The sequence below is a fragment of the Liolophura sinensis genome, chromosome 8 (genome assembly GCF_032854445.1).
Source record: "Liolophura sinensis isolate JHLJ2023 chromosome 8, CUHK_Ljap_v2, whole genome shotgun sequence".
Classification (NCBI taxonomy): domain Eukaryota; kingdom Metazoa; phylum Mollusca; class Polyplacophora; order Chitonida; family Chitonidae; genus Liolophura; species Liolophura sinensis.
Window position 1 is genome coordinate 41,385,926 of NC_088302.1, and position 23,219 is coordinate 41,409,144.

At 40.1% G+C, this 23,219-nt stretch overlaps 1 protein-coding gene and 1 pseudogene across 2 annotated transcripts; both read left to right on the top strand.

Annotated features, from left to right (window-relative positions):
• The first annotated feature begins 3,927 nt into the window (after positions 1 to 3,927).
• Positions 3,928 to 6,510, top strand: LOC135473899 (tubulin beta chain-like; annotated as a pseudogene).
• A 1,762-nt stretch (positions 6,511 to 8,272) lies between these two features.
• LOC135473754 (BLOC-1-related complex subunit 8-like) lies at positions 8,273 to 23,102 on the top strand. Of its 2 annotated transcripts, XM_064753635.1 has the most exons (7): positions 8,273 to 8,411; positions 11,815 to 11,907; positions 12,833 to 12,945; positions 13,451 to 13,515; positions 14,975 to 15,082; positions 17,460 to 17,549; positions 22,033 to 23,102. In XM_064753635.1, the coding sequence occupies exons 1-7, from the start codon at positions 8,363 to 8,365 to the stop codon at positions 22,034 to 22,036; spliced, it is 522 nt and encodes a 173-aa protein (XP_064609705.1). In that variant the 5' UTR covers positions 8,273 to 8,362; the 3' UTR covers positions 22,037 to 23,102. The 2 variants fall into 2 exon arrangements, with proteins under 2 accessions (XP_064609705.1, XP_064609706.1); XM_064753636.1 differs by lacking the exon at positions 17,460 to 17,549.
• The last annotated feature ends 117 nt before the right edge of the window (positions 23,103 to 23,219 follow it).

Here is a 23,219-nt window from a genome sequence, read left to right on the forward strand (position 1 = left end):
GGGCGGGACGCGGTACAGACACACGATCGATTTAATAGACTACAGTTAAATAGGCGTGAAGGGCTCTTATTAAGTCCGTAGTCTATAAAATCGGTATTTACATGAGCAATATTGTCGTGGAGCAAAGCCCTCACAATACATGGGCCTTTCCTTATTCGTACCTACACTGGCAATAGACGTTGCTGTTAACAGTCATATGCCAAACATACATCGTACACGAAGGCGTCGCAAATGGAGCGAAAGACATAACCTGTATAGCAAATGCTGTATCATTCCTGGCCTACTACTGAAAGCTGGGTCAAGATGTCTGATGGGTTGAATAGAAAGTTGAATAGAGGTGTTAACGGATAGTATTTAGCTGTCTCTCCCAGAAATCACACCTCTACTGGCATTTTATATTGGGTATGTTTCCAACGTTCAAATCAAAATTGGTTTAACATGCTTGTAATTGTTGTTATTAGTGGTGTACCCTAAGGTTCCATCACATCAGGAAAGAGTAGCCGCTAGTTACATGAGTAAAGTGCATGGCGATCGTGCCCACAAGTACGTGGTCTATACAAATATATGCACTTATGGTGCTGATGTTTTCTTCCCTTTGCGATATTTTGGTTGAACTTGTGGTGCCCATTAACATAGTTGATAATCAATACTGTGAACAAGTTGTGGCTCACTATCAAACTTTTCATAAGTTACGGTCAACCCTACAAGTATAAAAAGATGTGCATGTTAATTGTAACTGTAATTCAGTGCTGCAGTTGCAAAATTCCCGCAGACAAGTATCTTCACATATACCTGTACGCCCTACATGTAATTCTCTACACTTATATATATTTTATATGGTGTTTGAAAGTATATTTAAATCGATCTAGTCAAAGGCCTACAGATAAATACAATGGTCCGATACACATAATATTGCTGACCAGTCTAACTAGTGTACATGTTATAATCACCCCCTACATGTATAGTGACCCTAACACAGGACTCGTGCCCAAACCTGTAGGCACATATATCGGTGAGTTAATTATCCCGTTTTCCCTGTCCAAGGTATATATCCCTGTTCACACACGGAGGGTGTCAACAAACAACGCTTATGGCCTACAGGGCAGCGCTACTCACGATAAACAGAATGTGTTTATACAGTTATAAAACCTCATCAGTGGTCAGTTATAGGAAACTGGTGAATAAGTTGTCGACATGTGGAAATGACCCCAAGCTAAATTAGATAGATGTTGAATAAATTAAGATTTATTTATTTTTATTTATTTAATTTTTATTTATTTATTTATGTATTTATTTGATTGGCGTTTTACGCATTAAGCAAGGATATTTCACTTATACGACGACGGCCAGCACAATGGTGGCAGAGCCTGGGGGAAAGCCACGACCATCAGCAGGACTATGACAGACCTTTTCACGGCCGGAGAGCAATTAAAATTAATTCATTAATCACTACTGCGGATGGTTGTGGGTTTTCCCGTGCTCTGTGCAGTTTCCTCCCACCATAATGACGACCGCTGTCATATAGGTCAAATATTCTTGAGTACGGCGTAAAATACCAATCAAATAAATACATAAATAAATCATCACTAATAATGGTGGTTTTAAATGCCCGGAGTTATCTATATCATTTTCTACATCTGTGCACCTCACGTGTAACTTCATGGACACTACATTTGGCCGATAGCCCAAGGCCAGTTGCAACTGAAGTCTATACTTGGAAATTTGATTTGAACTTCTATTTTTGGGCCTTATGTGTTAAAATCTGGAACATTTGAGCAAGTGTTATGTTAATATATATGTGTTCAAATTTTTACACTTTTTGGACAGTTAACAAATAAGAAAGTTTTAAATGTTGACCTAAATTAAAGTTTGCTTAGCGAAATCTGGGATATAGTATGGATATTCATGCTATATCCTAGGTGAAATCCATTAATATCAGTGTGCGGATGATACCTACATGGGCGGATGATACCTACATGGGCGAATGATACCTACATGGGCGAATGATACCTACATGGGCGGATGATACCTACATGGGCGAATGATACCTACATGGGCGGATGATACCTACATGGGCGAATGATACCTACATGGGCGGATGATACCTACATGGGCGGATGATACCTACATGGGCGGATGATAACTCTACGGACGGATGATACCTACTGGACGGATGATACCTACACGGGCGGATGATACCTACATTGGCGGATGATACCTACACGGGCGGATGACATCTACACGGGCCTTACCTACATGGGCGGATGATACCTACATTGGCGGATGATACCTACACGGGCGGATGATAACTCTACGGACGGATGATACCTACATGGACGAATGATACCTACATTGGCGGATGATACTTACATGGGCGGATAATACCTACATGGGCGGATGATACCTACTAGGGCAGATAATACCTACATGGGCGGATGGTATCTACACGGACCTTACCTACATGATGATACTTACACGGGTGGATGATACCTACATGGACGGATGATACCTACATGGGCGGATGATACCTACACGGATGATACCTACACGGGCGGATGATACCTACATGGGCGGATGATACCTACACGGATGATACCTACATGAGCGGATGATACCTACACGGATGATACCTACATGGGCGGATAATACCTACACGGATGATACCTACACGGGCGGATGATACCTACACGGATGATACCTGCACGGGCGGATGATACCTACATGAGCGGATGATACCTACACGGATGATACCTACACGGGCGGATGATACCTACACGGACATTAACTACACGGCCCTACGGGCGATGTTATGTAGTAAGGCGTAATGCCGTTAAAAGGCAGCAAAGATCTGACCCGAGTGTGAGGTGTGATCTGACATTTTAAAATTTTAATAAAATTTCGTAGTGGACCTGTGTAGGCCTATGTGTTGTGCGGCAGTTGCATGATATACGAATCACCTTGCGTAGAATGTGCCCATTCTTCAGATATTGTATGAAAGTGTTAAGGTGCAAACTTACACAGGGGCAAAAAAAACAAAACAAAACAAAAAAACAAAAAAAAAAGAAGCAAAAACAAAGAAACACAAAACAAATCCCAGACTATCTTATCATACCAGTGTATTTACATACTCATATTTCAAATTACGCATAAATGTCATACAAGGGAAAAGTGTGCCTTGCAAAAAAAAAAACTGTGTAACTCTGCTGACTCTATATACATTAAACAGACTGAGGTCTCCACGTGGGGCATTGCATATCTGTAACACCTGTCCTAACGCGCGTCAGTCAAGTCACACGTGAATGAGGTTGTAACGCACTATCTCTGTCATAAATTAACCACAAGAGCACATACGAGCGACATGTCACAGGGTGAACAGTGTAATACGATCCCGGTGTGTCCAGGTATACCACAGCGTAGGATCTCAAACTAGACTTCGTCTGTTTATGGGTGACTTGTCTAGGCAACAGACAAATAATGTCTAAGACATATCGGGTTTCTTGTGCTATTTTGCGGGCCAGCAGCCTTCGATCTGCCCTCTTTTGTTTAGCCGTCCTCAAGCAGTAAGGATTTTTAGTGGGCATAAGTGGGCCATATTGTATGTGACTTCGACCCCCCTCTGATGAACCTGCATATATTACTTATAGGGTTAAACAAATAAACCGAATATTAAACCTCTGAGATGGATTCGTGTCAGCAAACTGTCCAGCAGTTTGTTTTGTCGCCAAGGCCACCGTCGATAGGGTAAATCCCTACGCTGTTTAAAACAATACAAGGCCAATGCCCGCGAATTGCTTAACAGGGACACTGTGCGGCACTATTTTCTGTCGCGGAGGTGAATATCCAGTAACCAAGGCGCTGGCGACACACGCCATAAATATTGGCGGAATTTGCTCGAATTAATCAGTACAGCGACAGCCATCGCAGCCATCACAGCCATCACATCAGCGTTAACACTCCAGCTCACCTTCCCGTCAACATGAGAGAAATCGTCCACCTTCAAGCTGGCCAATGCGGCAACCAAATCGGAGCTAAGGTAATGTTTCACAACGGACATTTAAACAGTAATATCCGCATATTACAAATTGATATTTGGATGATATATAGTGGTAATAGAGGCGCAATAATGAGTGTTCTGTGCTAACGTACGTTCGTCTCGTCTCGATTTCAGTTCTGGGAAGTCATCTCAGACGAGCACGGTATCGATCCGACCGGAACCTACCACGGCGACTCCGATCTCCAGTTAGAGAGAATCAACGTCTACTACAATGAGGGCCACAGGTCTGTGTGCTTATTTCTGTGTCATTTCGCTAAAAACGAATATAAACCTTCAAGTGCTGGATTTATAATCGGTGCTGCAACAAAAATAAATGAAAATAATGTTATAAATTTACAATGTGATTCCGTTTAATTAAGGCTGTAATATATATTCATAATCATATTATAACATCAATGGGCATATCTCTACCATTTTGTTATTTTTAATTATTTTTAGGAGGTAAATATGTCCCCCGTGCCGTATTGGTGGATCTGGAGCCTGGGACCATGGATTCCGTCCGCTCCGGTCCTTTCGGTCAGATCTTCAGACCAGATAACTTTGTGTTCGGCCAGAGCGGTGCCGGTAACAACTGGGGCCAAGGGCCATTACACGGAAGGGGCCGAACTGGTCGACTCTGTTCTGGACGTTGTGAGGAAGGAGGCTGAGAGCTGTGACTGTCTCCAGGGGTTCCAACTAACACACTCTCTGGGTGGGGGTACTGGGTCCGGAATGGGTACACTCCTCATTAGCAAGATCCGAGAGGAATATCCTGACAGAATCATGAACACATTCTCAGTTGTTCCGTCACCAAAGGTGAGTTCTCAACCATACGTGCGCTAATTATGACCATAGAGTGGAATGTCAAAGCCTGGCACCATAAGTTTCCAGCAAAAGCTAGTTAAATAATTGCACCCAAACCCATAGGGACATTGGGATGTCTTAGACTTTATTTTAAATCCAACGGATTATGGCTTTATATCATTAATTACCTGTTTATCGTCGTATACGTGAAATATTCTTGAATACGGCGTAAAAACAACAATAAAATTAATAAACGAATAAATAAATAAATTAATAAACAAAACAAATAAATACATAAATACGATCAATTACTCCCATGCAGGCATAGGACAAATTGAAAAAAAACGTCTTCTTCGGATCAATTTGATTTCGATTTTCTGGTGTTTTCATTGCACAGGTATCCGACACAGTGGTGGAGCCCTACAACGCCACTCTGTCTGTCCATCAGTTGGTAGAGAACACAGACGAAACGTACTGTATCGACAACGAGGCTCTCTACGATATTTGCTTTAGAACCCTGAAGCTGACCACCCCAACCTACGGTGACTTGAATCATCTGGTCTCTGCCACAATGTCAGGTGTGACCACTTGTTTGCGATTCCCCGGCCAACTCAACGCTGACCTCCGTAAACTGGCTGTCAACATGGTACCCTTCCCCCGTCTCCACTTCTTCATGCCCGGATTTGCCCCTCTCACTTCCAGGGGTAGCCAGCAGTACAGAGCCCTCACTGTCCCAGAACTCACCCAGCAGATGTTTGACGCCAAAAACATGATGGCCGCCTGTGATCCCCGTCATGGCCGCTATCTGACCGTGGCCGCCATGTTCCGTGGTCGTATGTCCATGAAGGAAGTGGACGAACAGATGTTGAATGTACAGAATAAGAACAGCAGTTACTTTGTTGAATGGATCCCCAACAACGTTAAGACCGCCGTCTGTGACATTCCACCTCGTGGTCTCAAGATGTCCGCCACATTCGTTGGCAACAGCACGGCCATCCAAGAGCTGTTCAAGAGAATCTCCGAGCAATTCACCGCCATGTTCCGGCGCAAGGCTTTCCTTCATTGGTACACCGGTGAGGGTATGGACGAGATGGAATTCACTGAGGCCGAGTCCAACATGAACGACTTGGTGTCCGAGTACCAGCAGTACCAAGATGCCACAGCCGAGGAGGAGGGCGAGTTTGACGAAGAGGAGGGGGAAGGAGAGGCAGACGCTTAAACAACGAAAACGACACCAAACATGGCAGCTGGTCTCGGACGCGACGTAAAACGGACAACGACACTCAACAAACCTTAAAACACAATTCTTTAAGAAAAATGGTGGCTAACACAATGCTCTTACAGAAGCATTTCCTATCCATTTTATAGTATTTTTGATGAACTTTCTCGAGACTCGTTATTTGGTGCAACGATCCATATTGAAAGCCTTTTTTGTAATTTATTACTGTATCTCCCAATTTTCCTAAAGGACGTGTTTTTCCAGTATCACTGACCTCTTTCGCTTTATAGTGTACATCATCGTTATCAGTCAATCGTAACATCAAAACCCTTTCGGGATGGGAACACATTACTCTTCGTCTACTTTAGTCAGTGAGTGACATGCTTGTGTCCATCTATAACAGCGAGAGAGTGAACTATAATAATATTGCTTTCGAAAAATAAAACATGATTTCTCCTGAGTCTTTTGTTTGTGTTTCATTAGTCTATATACATGTGTATTAAACTGCTATCTTGAACTCAACATAGTACATTCCTTAGTGTATTTAGCATTTAGCGTCACGTACGTTCAGTATTGCATCGGCCACAGTGCTTTTAACAGATCAACCCCATTGTGGTCAGTACTCCCTCCTTGAAACACCGCCGTCTGCGTGATTGTAACCGCTTCGATGGCATGGTGGTGAGAGCGTCCGCCTCGAAATCGGGAGAAATGGGTCAAACCCGGGGCCAGTTTCACCAAGGTCATTCAGCTATAAACAAGACCTTAACTACCATGACAACATGTGTTGTAGAGATATAAAGTGCACAAAGCTAAGGGCAACTTGACACTAGGTACATGAACGCTTCATTAAACCGGCCCCAGGTCAATTCATACCAAATGCTTTCAAAATGGCACTTGTTGGTGCCTCACCTGGCGCTCAGCACTGAAAGGATAGAGCAAGGAAACAGAATTGGTTAACCCGGTGTCAGTATATAATGTGAATGGGTGGGGTGTCATGTCTGGTGTCTTCGGCATAATACTTCAACGACAGCAGCACTATGGAGGCATGGACAGAAGAAGACACGGTATAGGCCCCTATCATCATTATTTCATCCCCAAGCTATAAGCATAGGCCTAACGGCATACCATGTCTGTAAAGTTGATTTATTGATAGTTTAATTTTAACCCGACAATCACGAATTAGGCCTGTATACGATAAAGTGAATAGCGTCTAATTACACGCTCAAGAACTGAAGCGGTACGGTTTATGAATAAAGGAAAAAATATAGAGCCAGCTGCGCGATGCCGAACACAAACATCTATGTATACATTAATGCTAGGGTTAAAATCTTAACCACGTTAGTATAAGGAAGTGCAACAGTATAACAGAAGATTTCAGATAGACCTCTACAGAAATGGATAAGGTTTAATAAGGTTAACTGAAAGCAATATCAAACTTTAACAGGTCGACCTTTTTGTCTGTGGATTTTTAAATCCCCAACTTTCCATCTACTGAACAGCCGACATCAACCGCCGTTTGGTAGACTGAACATTTGCTCAGTATGACTCGCTTAAAGTATGATATAAGATCAAAGTTATTTCAACAAATAATTACGACTGAGCGAATGATGGTCCCAGTTTTAGCTAACAATGTGTTATTGTTTCAGTCTCATTGAAAGGCGCATTCCCCCTACCCTCTCTCTTTGATGACTGACATAAAGTGATATTGTAACATTATACATGCTAGTAGGCCTAAAGTAATAAATTAGGTCTTTTCAGAAATGGATCATTGATGCTAAAGGGTTTGTATACAATACTTTCAATCGAAAGGTGGTTCACCACACCTTCGAGATCTTTACTGCGCGCAATATATAATTCAGTTTTGCCTGAGGCATGCAATATCCTTCAAAACATATTTATTTATTTATTTTGATTGGTGTTTTACGCCGTACTCAAGAATATTTCACTTATACCACAGCGACCAGCATTCTGGTGGGCGCTACTCTCACTGTATATGAATGGAATATTCTAAAAGTAAGTCTACTGCGTATACCACAAATCAAATAAGCAGATAAAGATTAGTTTTATGCCTCAACAATGGTACATTTGCATGTGGCTAATAGCGGTAACAGAATGACATACAATCCATGTACGAAGAAGCACGTAGAATCATGACGGCAAATGCCAACAAGAGTTATGGGCCCTGAAAGAGGTCTTCAGTGTCTATGGGCAGAAAGACAGATATTATGTTGATTTGTGTGTCTTTGACAGCAGGCTAAAAGTCACTGAGATAAGTATTCAGTACAGATAGTTTTTCATTCTTCTGCATGGACAATGGCTTAGGCTACTTAGCATTCCTGGAGAACAAAATGCAAGGTAGGATTTTCTGTTACTTCTAAACAATCGAGTGTCAACTGGAAGAGTGATTGCAGACTAACGAATATTGAACACTGTATCGATGGATTTAGTAGTTGATCTTGTCTCTAACAGCTGCCCAGGCCTAACTGCACTGACTCCGGTATTCTTCTGCTAAAGCAGTCATCATCAAAGTTGAACGCTAGTGCAATATTTAGGGTTGGTAGTAGACGATACCACATAACCTCGGCAAGTCGGTGACATTCTGTTTTCTGTGTCCTGAAATTCTGGTTAAATTAAAGCGTGGCAAGTTAAACTCAATATTTACAAAGAGATGTTTGACAGAAATACATCTCTAAATGAATAAGCAAGTTCATGGCTTCATTTTGTGAAAGGAATTCTGAGCAGGCCTGACGAAATTCTGCATAAACAAACACATAGAAACATGTTATACAATTGTTAAGTCCATTTTTTGTTGTTAAGCAGGTGTGTTGCTTAACTTAACACATGTACAAGGATAAATAACTACTTTTCACGGCTTATACCAAGAAATAAATATATATATATAGATATATATATATATCCGCAGACAGACCCAGATCAACCAAGCTGAATTTTAATTTAAACATGGCTTTTAAAATTTGTAAAGAGCTCTGTTATACTTGAACCAAGTATATGAAATTATTTAGAATGTACAGGTCCATACAAATGATCGATCTTAACTAGTCAGTCCAAATATTTTCATGATTACTTGACCCTCATGATAAATGAAGGTCCATGTACTTCTAGATACCTGTCAAATTTGATTAATTAATATATTCATTTAACCAAATAAGAAAATCTTTCATATTTTTATATTCATATACTTATGCACTTAATAAAGTGTATTATATGGAGTAAATCCATGGCAGTGATTTTTGTTAGGAATTGAAATATTAGATTATTGGATAAATATTTAGATATTTATTCAAATAATGAATGAACATTGCACTGAACATGAACTGAGATGTTCCCTTTAACATAAGAAGACCATTTTGATATTATATGTGTATATACACGTATAGGTATTAACCATATATTCTAAATTAATTTTTCTCTCAACACAAGCTTGCATACAGGCCACCACAAAGTAAGAAGGACTGTATAAAGGCCACCACAAAGTAAGAAGGACTGTATAAAAACAATAAGTACATTGCAGAACCTCTTTTTTGTATATAGACTGTTAAAGACTTGACTATAAAAGATAACGGTAAAATCAGTGTGTTATACCACAAACAAGTGAGAACTTCCAAAGCCTATTTGAAATTAATTCATTGTCTCATATATATCTCTACAGATAGACCCAGATCAGACAAACTCAGCCTGTGGGCTATTGGTATGCTTTATAATATTCTAACTTGATTTCTCCCTCGCATTCATGTTGGGTACCAGTCATGCCAGTGTTTGGGTGTATTGGATTGATGTAGTATTTGTTGATGTATAACTAATTTAATCATATTACATTTACAAATTAATATATTAATTGTGCATGTTGCTGATCATTTCAGCTTAAATTTGGCTCATATGAAGCGAGGACAGAAAAAGCTCATTTCCTTGTGAGACACTGCTGCAAATCTCATTTTTCTTTCAGTGTTAAGCATGGCATCAAAACCCATTCATTTTTCAACATACATATATGAAGTGCGGTTAATGCTTTGGAGTTAGTTTATTATAACCCTTTCACTGAAGTTGGAGGGTGGAGGGTATACTGGAATCACACTGTCTGTCTGCCTGTCTCCCCAGCTTAAAACTATTGCGCTGATTTTGATGAAACTTATACATGCTTAAGTTTTATGGCTATTGGGTAATTATTTTCATAATCACCCCCATTATTTTACATAACAGTGCTTTTCCATGTATTCAGATTTTGTCCATGCAGCTCTTCCTAAGGTGCAGATTTTGTTTCCATGAAATTTAGCATACATCTCCCCCATCATCTAAATTTGTCTATACTTAAGTTTAATTACAAATGATAAATTATTTTCATAATTACTTCTGGTACTTAGTGCAATAATTGATTTTTTATTTTGGGAAATGTTGAGGGATGGAAGGGGGGCATTTCAGACATTCGGATTTTAGTTTTAACTGGAGATTGAGTTGAGCTATTATTTAAATTTGAACTGGGAAGTGGAAGTTTTCTCTGAGAATGTGAAGCGAGTGCAGAGTGCTAGGATTTGACTTAGTGTCACGAACTGTTTGCATTAATACTGAAAATGCAGTGCAAGGCTAAACCATCAACTCATTTTTTTTTTAAATTGTTGATTGTCTGTCAGAAAGTATTTGTTGGGGTTTTAATCATGTAATTTTATAATAACAAACAACAGAAATGTTCACCTTGATGGTGTTGGCATGGTTGGGTTTAACACAGATTGGTTGCTAATTGTTTATCAGTGAATATTGTCTTACTCATTTGTGTTTTGTGTGTATTTAAGTTTGAGATAAAATGAGACAAATCCACTCTGAATTTAACATAATTGCTATTAACACGATGGCAGTGGTCTTGGTGGTGTTGGGTACATATGATTTAAAAAGGATTGTATTTGTATTAAAGTTTATCATGTTTGTCAGTTTTATATCAAAATTTTTATTCAGTAATGTGATGTTTGAGATATTATATGAACAGTTCTTGTGATGCACAGAATTCTTAATGGCAAATTTTAAACTTCCTTCTTGTAGGCTAGCTATTGTAAACATTGTTAATTGTGAAAGGTGTTAAATGAAGCACATAAATAATTCTCTGTTTCATTGGAAATGTGATGGCACTTGCAATATCCTGTGCAATTGTTTGGTACATTAACCATTTAGTAAAGTGTTTCCACAGTACCAAGCATGTCATACATGTGTTGATGATGACTGCACTTGCACAGTTTGCAATCCTATTACCCTGTCTTTCCATTCTGTACTGGGAATTTACTGTAATGAAGTTAAAAAATATTGTTTGTACCTTTTGTGATTAATATTATACATACAGATATGTAGTTTATGACATACTCCTTTTCATGTCATTTGAGAAAAAGGTTGGAATCTGCTTTAATATGACAGTCCATGGTTGGAATTTTTTGTTGATGTGCATTAAAGAAGGATACCTTAATATAGTTTCCATTCTCAAAAGCAAATTCAGATGAGTAATCACAAATACAACAAAATGTCCACAGGAAAACAACAACAATTTACACTTATAATATTTGTACAGATTCATTATCTTCTACATGTAGCATGTCCCACTGTGAACCTGTTTATGATATGTTTTGAGGGGTAGTTCTGAAGATGCTGGGCCAACTTAATAATATTCCATCATTTCCATGCATCAAAGTATTTATATGCATAATTGTATTACCGGGTATTGAATTATACTGATTGGATTTGTGTATTTTTCCTCACCCAGGGAGTGACTTTTTGTACGCTCGTGCCAGCAGCAGCTCCCAGTGGTCCAGTGCTGAGCGCGCAGACAGTGAGCTGGATCATAAGGCCAGGAAGGGTGAGTTTTTGGGTACAACTTCTGTATTATATGGCTGGTAAACTTGGCTGTTCAAAAACTTTCTCTATATATTTATAATACAAAACTTCCTGTTACAGTTCTTATCAGAAGGTCTCCAGCTTCAAAGGCAGTTCAGCCAGCAGCCTTGATCATGCTGGAATAAATGCACCATACCTAAAATTCAACTTAGGCTAGACATCCTGGGCTTACGTAACTCTCACATCAGCTAGTCAGAAACAGTTGTGCTAAAAAGGTGTGTTCTCTGTGTTCTCTGTGTTAAGGGTGTGTGTGTGCTGTATAGGTAGGTATGTTCTCTGTGTTAGGTGTTGTATGCTGTATAGATAGATATGTTCTCTTTGTTTGGGGTGTGTGTGTGCTGTATAGATAGGTGTGTTCTCTTTGTTAGGCATGTGTGTGTGTGGTATATAGATAGGTATGTTCTCTTTGTTAGGTGTTGTATGCTGTATAGGTAGGTGTGTTCTCTTTGTTAGGCGTGTGTGTATGCTGTATAGATAGATGTGTTCTCTTTGTTAGGTGTGTGTGTTTGCTGTATAGATAGGTGTGTTGTCTTTGTTAGGTGTTGTATGCTGTATAGATAGGTATGTTCTCTTTGTTAGGTGTGTGTGTGCTGTATAGATAGGTGTGTTCTCTTTGTTAGGTGTGTGTGTGTGCTGTATAGATAGGTGCGTTCTCTTTGTTGGGTGTTGTATGCTGTATAGATAGGTGTTTTCTCTTTGTTAGGTGTTGTATGCTGTATAGATAGGTGTTTTCTCTTTGTTAGGTGTGTGTGTGTGTGTGCGGTATAGATAGGTGTGTTCTCTTTGTTAGGTGTGTGTGTGTGCTGTATAGATAGGTGTGTTCTTTTTGTTAGGTGTTGTATGCTGTATAGATGGTTTAATAGTTTACAGTATAATTTATTTTGCAGTGTCTGATAAAATATCAGAAAGTTTGAACATCGTGGCCAATGAACCCTCGTTGGCATTTTTTCGAATTCAGGAGCATGTGAGGAAATCATTACCACAACTTGTGGAACAGAAGGTAATCAGGCTGATTTTTATTCTTTAAACACTCTTATTTAGAGTTATAAAAGAACAAATCTGCAGAATTAAATGAGGAATTCAGGGGAGATAATTTTTCTGTTTACAGTATATTTTCAAGTATCTCACATTTTGCATAGTTTGTGTGGGAGTTGTGTCCCTTCTGTCACTACAGGCGTTATTGCTTCATTTTCTAAGTTCTTTGGGGTGTTTTTGGTATCAACATGTAGGTAAAACCTCTTATTTGTTGACTTGCATAGACAGCCATAGCGCAGACATTAACATGATTTTTGAAATTCATGTTTATTTTGTTGAAATTTGAATATAATATTGCTGTAGTTTGATGTAAAGCAGCTGTGATAGAGGTCCACCAGAATGCTGTATGTGACAGTCATGTAGGTGTGTTCCTACAGAACACTGTGCACGATATTCACCAGAGTGTTGTGTGTGGTGTTCCTAAAACAGGCTGAATTGTACGTAACATTCATGTATTTTGGTTTCTACAGCACGCAGTTCAGGAGATCCACCAGAATGTCCAAGGAGCTTGTTTCGACACAGAGTATGCTGCCAAGTAAGTGATTGTCTTTGTTCATATACTTTTAATCATTTATTTATTTGGATTAGTCTTTTACACTGTACTGAAGAATATTCACTTAAACGACGGTGGCCAGTATTGTAGTTGGAGGAAACCGAGCAGAGCTTGGGGGGAAACCCACGACCATCTGCTGGCAGACCTTCCCATGTATGACAGGAGAGGAAACCAGCAATGGTGGCCGGTATTGTAGTGGGAGGAAACTGAGCACAGCTTGGGGGAAAACCCACGACCATCTGCTGGCAGACCTTCCCACGTATGACAGGAGAAGAAACCAGCACCGGTGGCCAGTATTGTAGTGGGAGGAAACCGAGCAGAGCTTGGGAGGAAACCCACGACCATTTGCTGGCAGACCTTCCCACTTATGAGTTGGACTTGAACTCACAGCGACCGCATTGGTGAGAGGTTCCTGGGTCCTGGAGTGTTAGCATGCTAACCACCTCAGTCACGGAGGCTCCAGTAATCTGTTTGGTAATACTTGCACATGTACCAGGAGTCTTATGCTTTGTCACGATGCTTGTTTGACTGGTAATGTGCTAACTTCCGTGTAAACATGCAACTTCTGGGAGCAGTTGCATAAGCACCTCAAATCTGAAATCCTCTTGACTGACCCCAACACTTTGTGGTTTCTGGGATCATCTTCAACATAAATCATTGTTTCAGTCCACTTATGAAGGTCTATTTTATGGCTTGCCATAAAGTGACACCAATTTTATTTTGTCTTTTATGGGTGAACTAACACTAAAAAAATCAAAAGCTGCCTTCTTACTTTGTTTAGACCTAAATATTTGTTTTCATTTTCCTGCTTTTCAAGATTTTCTAGAATCAAGAAAACATTTCTTCAAGAGGAAAAATGACTTGGACATTCCACATTTTCCGATACAATAGGCTTGTTTTAGTTTTACTTTGCGACTGAAATAATATTTATTCTGCGCGTAAAACAAAAATATAAACTGTGTTGCCTAATTAAAATTTAATAAGAAGAAGTTTTCTTGGGAAAGTTCTGCTTTCCTGCCTTTGTTTAAAATGGAACAAGCTACCTAATATTTACATACATGTAAATCTCATGTGAGGTCTTGATCAAGTTTGTGTACCTATCAGGGGATTCTGTGTGAATTATAGAGGATTGAGTTTTGACAGTGCTTGCATTGATGCTCGTGCAGTTTACTGTTGACTTGATTTCAGTGCTGTGAGGAGTATGACAGGGTGGTCCACCCTCTTCTGTAACAATGAGAGCTTGGTGATAAACACTGTGCATGCTTATGTAGGGGGTTGTTGTTGTTTTCGGTACTGTGAGGAGCATATGTACATGTATAACAGGCATTATCACTCATGTCTGTAACACCCTCACCACCATATGGCTGAAAAATTGCTGATGTGGCATAAAAACCATAATCATTCATTCATTCTGTAACATTCATGCTCATGTTGTTTTCAGTGCTGTGAGGAGTATGACAGGCAGTACCACCCACTTTTGTAACATTCAAGATTTGCTGAAGAATGCCATGTTCATGAAGCAGCAGATAGAGTATGAGGAGGGCAGAAAGTAAGTTCTGTTCAATAAGTTTTTATTCAAATAGGGGTTCTGTTGGGTCCAGATGTGACTGATATGTGCACTAATCACATTTGAGTAAACTTCACATTTTCAGAACCAAAGACAGGAAGGAGTTAAAATAGTTAACAAATTTTCTTTAATAACCTTGTGAAGAAGAGACTAACCTGAATATCCAAGCATAGAGAAGCAAACAATGAGTGTTTCCTCTTTTCAGTTTTGATGTAGAATTAATATCTTGTATGATGTATGCAACACATAGCATAGCATAGTAGAGCACACATAGCATACTAAATACTCTCAACTGTCTAAGTTCAGATAGTTATATACTTTCTATTATATCCTCCAATTTACTTCTGTTGCAAGAGTTCTGCAAGAGTTGTAATGAAATTAGTTACTTTGCCCAGAAAACAGGAGAAATTGAATCCTAGCATGTACACCTCGGCTGGGTGTGCAGCTGGGGGCGTGGCTAAGGAGGCAGGGGGTGGTCAAGGGGCGGGCCTCACTGTGTCCACAGACTCGGACCTGAGTTTACTCACCCAGAGTGGTCAGTCTCAGTCATCGGGGTAGGTCCGTCCTCGGTGGTCTCTGTGTGCGTGTGTGTGCTATCATATGTGGTCAGTAGGCTGGTAGTCAGCTTATATGTACGTGTAACTGTACATTCTGTCTGGGAGGATGCTCTAATTATAAACAGATAAAAAAAAAAAAAAAACTGGGACATTTTTTGTACATTACTGACAAAATTACAAGTTATAGTCCAAATATTATGAACTTATGAAAAGCAATACCAGCCATGCAGGTACTCCCTCTGCTCTGCTTGTTGCATTTCAGAGTTGGTGATTTTTTTGTCTTTTTTTTTTTTTTTAAGTTTTGTGGTTTGATTAATTTTCATGATTTGTGCATGTGGTTGATGTCTAGAACTCTTCATTTATTAATGGGGGGCCTCTAACCGAGGGGGTTAGCACGCTAGCATGGCGCAATGACCCTGGAGACTCTCACCAATACTATCACTGTGAGCTCAAGTCCAGCTTATGCTGACTTCCTCTCCGCCCGTTTTTTTTCCCACCATAAAGCTGGCTGCCATCGTATAAATGAAATATTCTTGAGGAGGGCATAAAACACCTACCAAATAAATAAATAAATTTATTAGTGAGCTGAGAATAGTGTTTCTTGTGTCATGACTTCAGGTCATATAATGATGCTTTATATCATTCTGAAGAATGCCTCGTTTATGTTATGGTTTATGGGTGTAGTCACCCTTACCCCTCACCAGGTACCTGACATACATGTACCTGATAGGAACCACAGTATAGATGTGAACACCTGAGGACAAGGGCTAGTTCTTTTAACTGTAGACTAAATCAAACCGGAGCGAAACTTAATGAATATAAATGTTTTCAGTAGTACATGTACCTCTATTGGAATGTTGAGAGGTTAAGATCAGATATTGGGTAAATGGTTTTTAGGGGTACACTGGGGGAATAAACTTCTTACATGTATGAGTTTTTGATGTCAAATTTTGAGATGAAATTAGATCGGCATTGTTAGGATTTCAGTTGACTCTCAGTTCACAAGGTTTGAGTTTTGAGTGTATACCTGTAGATGTGTTGTTCTCACTGTTTGCTGTGTTTTGCTGTGCTTGGTTGGAATCTTTATTCAGAGCCTTGTCCTTAACTTTTAGTTACATTTACCTTCTCTGTTTTATGTAAATCTACATGTATGTTAGTATTTCCAGTTTTGTGTGTTGTGAATTGAATTTATTCAGCTCTAACTTGCCTTATATGGTTATTAACTTCACTAAATGATACTAATAGCTACAGCCTGTCAGTGCTGATGTATCTTACTACATGTATATTTTGGTAATGACTGAACGAAAATATAAGTCAGAATTTGAAGCACAGGTACACGCATAATCATCATAAGATGGATCCTTATATCAGTGTATATAAGGGAAAAAATTGTAAATTATTTACAACAGAATTAAGTATTCAAATACATGTATTTGGGGTTCATGCTGTTAAACATGTTGACTTCATCATATTATTCCTTTTATGTTTAGCATAGTCCATAGTATTTTATGTTGGAGTATTTTTTGTGTAACTATAAGTACACTATCTCGCACAATTTCTTTGCACTCTAACAGATGATAAATGTAGGGTACGATACATTTTAGAATACAGTTTTTAAAAGTGATTGATGATGATTACTGAAACTTTGTGCTTTGTGTCTTATTGTTATTATCTTATCAAGCTTACATAAATGTTGCAGTGACAGCAAATAACTGTACAAACTGCCTGTTTGAGGGTTTGTGTAAGTCACTGTGAGACTGATGGAGTGTAGCCAAGCCTCTGACTGTTCCTCCATGTTTCAGGGAGTGCCTGGCGAATGTGTGCAGCTGCTCTCCTGTACATACCAGCACAGGCGGCTCCTGCCAAGCCCTGCTTAATCCCGGCAAACACAAGTAAAGACCATGTCAACATGACCCTTCACACCGTCTGCTTTTTCTGGGCACAGTGTTCACAGAGTGCTGTGCTTGTACATGTACATGTATATCTGTGTGATTGTAGCCTTACACCTCTCCCCTGTAGCTGTCTTTCATACCCAATCCTTAGAGCTGTACAGCCTGACAGTACATCTCTACTGATCATCCCTACACTGCTATACACCAGATACCCACAGATCCACTCTACACTTCATCCCCACATCTGTCTGCTGCATCAAATGCCCACACCTGTCATGCCTCTGTTCCACACGTTTACTCTACACCTCATCCTTACAGATGTGTTGTACCCCATAGAAAGCACATCTCTACATATGCACTCTGCACCAGCCCTACACCTGTACTCTACACCAGTCCTACAGCACAGCACATACCCACAACTCTACTATACTCCTCATTCCCATACCTGTGCGACAGGCCCCGGTATCTCAGTCGGTAGGGCGTCCACTTCGGAGATGGTAGATCCAGGATCAATCCTGGGTCGGGTCACACCTAAGACTTTAAAAGAGGAAGTCATAACTTCCTCGCTTGGGGTTCAGCATGAAGGTGATAGTACAAGGACTGGTTGACCAGTATCAGTATAATGGCATGGACAGGGCTGCTTACTTGCCATCCGTAAGTTGTCTCAGTGAAGCAGGACTAGATAAAAGAGCAGTGGAAATCCATCCAGCAGCAAGGAGGCACATTACATGCACTCTAAGTATTCCTTCATCGTCATATGTCTGAAAAATTGTTATGTGTGATGTTAAACTCGGAACATTCACTCATACTTGTCTACTACACCTCTACTCATACTTGTCTTAGTACACCTCTACTGCACAGATCATCCCTACATCTGTCCTCTACACAATGGGCGTAGAGCAGAACTGTACACATCACCCCTACATCTGGCCTCTACACCATGGGCCTACAGCAGTACTGCACACATCACCCCTACATCTGTCCTCTACACCATGGGCCTACAGCAGTACTGTACACATCATGTCTGCATCTGTCCTCTACACCATGGGCCTATAATACTGTACACATCATGTCTACATCTGCATGCATACTGTACACCTCTTGCCTACACGTGCACTGTATTATCTCTGCACCTGTCTGATACACCTCGATCATCTTTACACCTGTAATCTGCACTTAAACACAGCTACCTTCATTGTAGACTTCAACCCTACATCTGCACTGAACACATCACCGTACATCTGCACTGTACACATCACCCCTACATCTGCACTGTACACATCACCCCTGCATCTGTACTGTACACATAATGCTTACAGCTGTATTGTACACATGGTCCCTATACCTGTATTGTACACAGGATCCCCACACCTGTATTGTACAGACGATGCATATTCCTGTATTGTACACATGGTCCCTATACCTGTATTGTACACATGGTCCTACAAGTGCACTGTATTATCTCTGCACCTGTCTGTTACACCTCGATCATCTTTACACCTGTAATCTGCACTTAAGCACAACTACCTTCATTGTAGCCTTCAACCGTACATCTGCACTGAACACATCACCGTACATCTGCACTGTACACATCACCCCTACATCTGCACTGTACACATCACCCCTACACCTGTATTGTACACATCATGCCTGCACCTGTATTGTACACATCATGCCTACACCTGTATTGTACACATCATGCCTACACCTGTATTGTACACATCATGCCTACATGTACACCTGTATTCTACACATCTTGCCACAACTGTATTGTTCACATCATACCACACCTGTATAGTACACATCATGCCTACACCTGTATTGTACACATCATGCTAAACCAATTGTACACATCATGCCACACCTGTATTGTTCACATCATGCCACACCTGTATTGTACACATCATGCCCACACCTGTATTGTACACATAATACAGGTGTGCACATCACCAAACCCATACTTTACACCTCATCACCTCACCTAATAGACAGCAAATGACAAATGTGCTCTATACTACATCCTCAAACCAGACCTCTCTACATGTACATGTAGCTTACACCTGACGTATATCGCCTTTATCCGTAATTAGTCCCCTACAACCCACTTTTGTAATCTACACCCAATCCCTACACCTGTACACGACAATTGAGTTTTAGTTGAGCATCCGTACAGCAGTGGTGCAATGGTGTCAGTGTGTGGTGAGCGTGGTGCCCTTCCATGTTACATGTAGTCTGCCCTTCCATCATCTTGACAGCCTCTGATCAATTCATTTGTGTACAGTGTCTGGTGAATCACCACCTTAGGGTATCATATTTTCATAAGGGAATATAGGTGCCATGGAGACAAAGCTCAGTTCATTTAATCATTGAAGTTACATGTAACTGCACATGTATGTACATGTAGTCCACTTCCCTAGTCATCTTCTGAATAACAATGATATAGTGCAATAAGCTCTTCCATTACATCCTGGGGCCTCCGTGGCTCAGTTGGTTAGCACGCTAGTGCATCGTAATGACCCAGGAGTCTCTCACCAATGCGGTCGCTGTGAGTTCAAGTTCAGCTCATGCTGGCTTCCTCTCCGCCCGTACGTGGGAAGGTCTGACAGCAACCTGGGGATGGTCGTGGGTTTCCCCCGGGCTCTGCCTGGTTTCCACCCACCATAATGCTGACCGCTGTCGTACAAGCGAAATATTCTTGAGTATGGAGTAATACACCAATCAAATAAATAAATGAATAAATCCATTACATCCTGACCTTACACCATACAGTTCACCATGAGAGGATATTTTGCAATTTTGTCACCAAGAACATGGTACAAGAACATCTCCATGTAGTTATTAGCTCACTAGCACAACACAATGTTTCAAGAGCTTCTCACCAATGTGATTGCTCTGTGTTCAAATCCAACTCATTCTGGCTTTCTCTCCGGTCGTATGTTACGTAAGTGAAATATTCTTGAATACAGTGTAAACACCCAATAAATAAGTAAATTGAGACCATGAATTGTGCTCTAGCATTTCCATGAAGCTCTATATAACTTTGCTGACAGGTGCTGCTTTTTCCTGACCATCATGACCAAGTCACCACTTTTTTTCATCATGAGTCTGATCGAACTGTGTAAAGGCTATATTTATCATGAATTCCATGCCATTTCTTATTGTTATCAGATGGATCACTCAGTCATCAATGGTGTACCTCCATAACAGTGTTATTTATGGTTTCTTAGTGTTATCAGATGGACCATTGAGTCATCAATGGTGTACCTCCATAGTGTGTTATTCATGGTTTCTTAGTGTTATCAGATGGATCATTCAGTCATCAGTGGTGTACCTCCATAGTGTGTTATTCATGGTTTCTTAGTGTTATCAGATGGATCATTCAGTCATCAGTTGTGTACCTCTGTAATGTGTTATTCATGGATCAGTGGTGTACCTCCATAGTGTGTTATTCGTGGATCAGTGGTGTACCTCCATCGTGTGATATTTATGGATCAGTGCATGGGTTTGGTGCTTTACCATCTTGTAATCGCTGAATGTCCCACCCATTTGTACATGTATATTATTTATGCATTAATTAGATATAATGTTATTACATACATGTAGAATCTGTCACCATTAGAGGTTGGGAGTTCTGAACTTGCTATGCTTCTCCAAAAAAATTACTACCAATCTTATCTTCCAAGCATGTATTTCATTACAGTGTATCTTTAATAATATACTCAGTCTGTTGTAATCCATGATGTTATGTTCTAATGATTTACAAATTTTGACATATCATAATGGTTTTTCTGTATCTTGTTCAGTCCTTGTATGTATCAGAGATTTACTGTTTATTTTACCACGGTTACCTTGTAGTCAATCCATTGTGTTCTGTGTGAAAAAGTGAAAGACTTCACAGCTCTGTATATTAAGTAGCAAAGACATTTTTATGCACTAAATGGTATGTATTGATGAAAGAATTAACCTATTGTTATAGAAATATATTCAACTACAGTATGTATAAATCACCTATAATTTCATGAATGACACAGGAATCTCCTACCAATGCCGTTGCCCAAGTTCAGGTACAGCTCATGCTGACTTCCTGTCCAGCTGTATGTGGGAAAGTCTGTCAGCAACCTGCGGATGGCTGTGGGTTTCCCCTGGGCTCTGCCCAGTTTCTTTCCACGATAATGCTGGCCACTGTTGTATAAGTGAAATATTCTTGAGTGCAGTGTAAAAAGACCAATCAGATCAAATAAATATAATTTCATGGAAAATTTTGCAGTAATTTAATCACCTTGCTGAACTAAGTTGGTGAAAAATTATGTGAAATGACCAAGGGAATTTTATGTGGTTTGGCATATTTCACATGTCACACCCCATAGTTTTAGGCCTACATTTCATACAGCAGTGCTCTTAGTTGGGGGGAGGGGGATTTTAGGTGATTTTATACTGCATATGTTATGTGTATGTAAATGTTTGATGTTTGTGTTGATTGCAGGTGAAGCCTGGGTCATGTCAGAGATGTGAGCTCAAGGAATGTTTGAAAAACCGATCTGCAGAGAGAGCTGCAGGCTTATTAGGCAATGTGATGTGTAGGCAACACTTCTCTCACCATCAACTCTCCAAGGAACTCTCAATCAAGTGGGCATATGAGCTATTGGAGGGATGCTTTCACAACTACAACTTCCATAAGCGCATCTGTGTTTGGACAGGTATTATGTAGACCAAAGGCTGGAGACCACAATCACTTGTGTGTTTAGTATGTACCTCATATTGTCTGCCAGGTGCTTGTAGCTCAGCTCAGCTATTATATCCACGCACACCTGGTGAAATATACTTGGCTGCTTTTTAACCTACATCGACCACGTGAATTTATTGTATGAAAATCTACTGTGATCACAAGGCAAGGAACTACTTGTACACTGTAATACAATGACGTAAATTTCTCTTGAATTTTGTAAATACTGTAACTCACTAATTGCTGAACCTTTTTAGATGTGGTGTAATTTATGAAATCGTATCAGTAAAACTGAGCATACTGACCAGCTCCTCTCGCATTCTTGATAATGTCATCCTTTTCTATATCTTTAAGGCACATCTAAGACACAGGCTTCCTTAACAGTTGCCGTCAAGCAATTGATGAAGAAGTTTGTGTTATCAAATTCAGCTCCAGCGGGCTTGCCTTGACTTTTAATTTTCATACCTGAAAAGGTGCAGATGCCATGGACTGTGTCATTTATATACTCAACACAGTAGTAAAACTTGACAAATAATCTTTGATCTCCCAACGCTTGTATTTTATGCTTACTTATGGAAATAGATACTATACATGCCCTGCTGCTATCATCCGGGTGACAAGAACACAAGTTGATAGCGGCTTCAATTTACCGGGAGAAAATATGTATGACGCCCCGTGACCTCCCCAAAATGAATTTTATACTGATAAAACTTCCGTAACATGGACACGGGTTGACATTTAAACATGATGACCTTGCTTTGACTTGTAATTTTTCACGTGGAAACCCAGAAGCCTTTCACCAACGGGTTCGCTGTGAGTTCAAGTCCAGCTCATGCATGGGATAGGTCTACTTCATAAGTGGTGTTCGCATTTACAATAAACATGTTTTTCTTGGACATGGCCTTTGCGGATTCTCCCTCTCTCATTGTGGACGTACAATGAAAGAA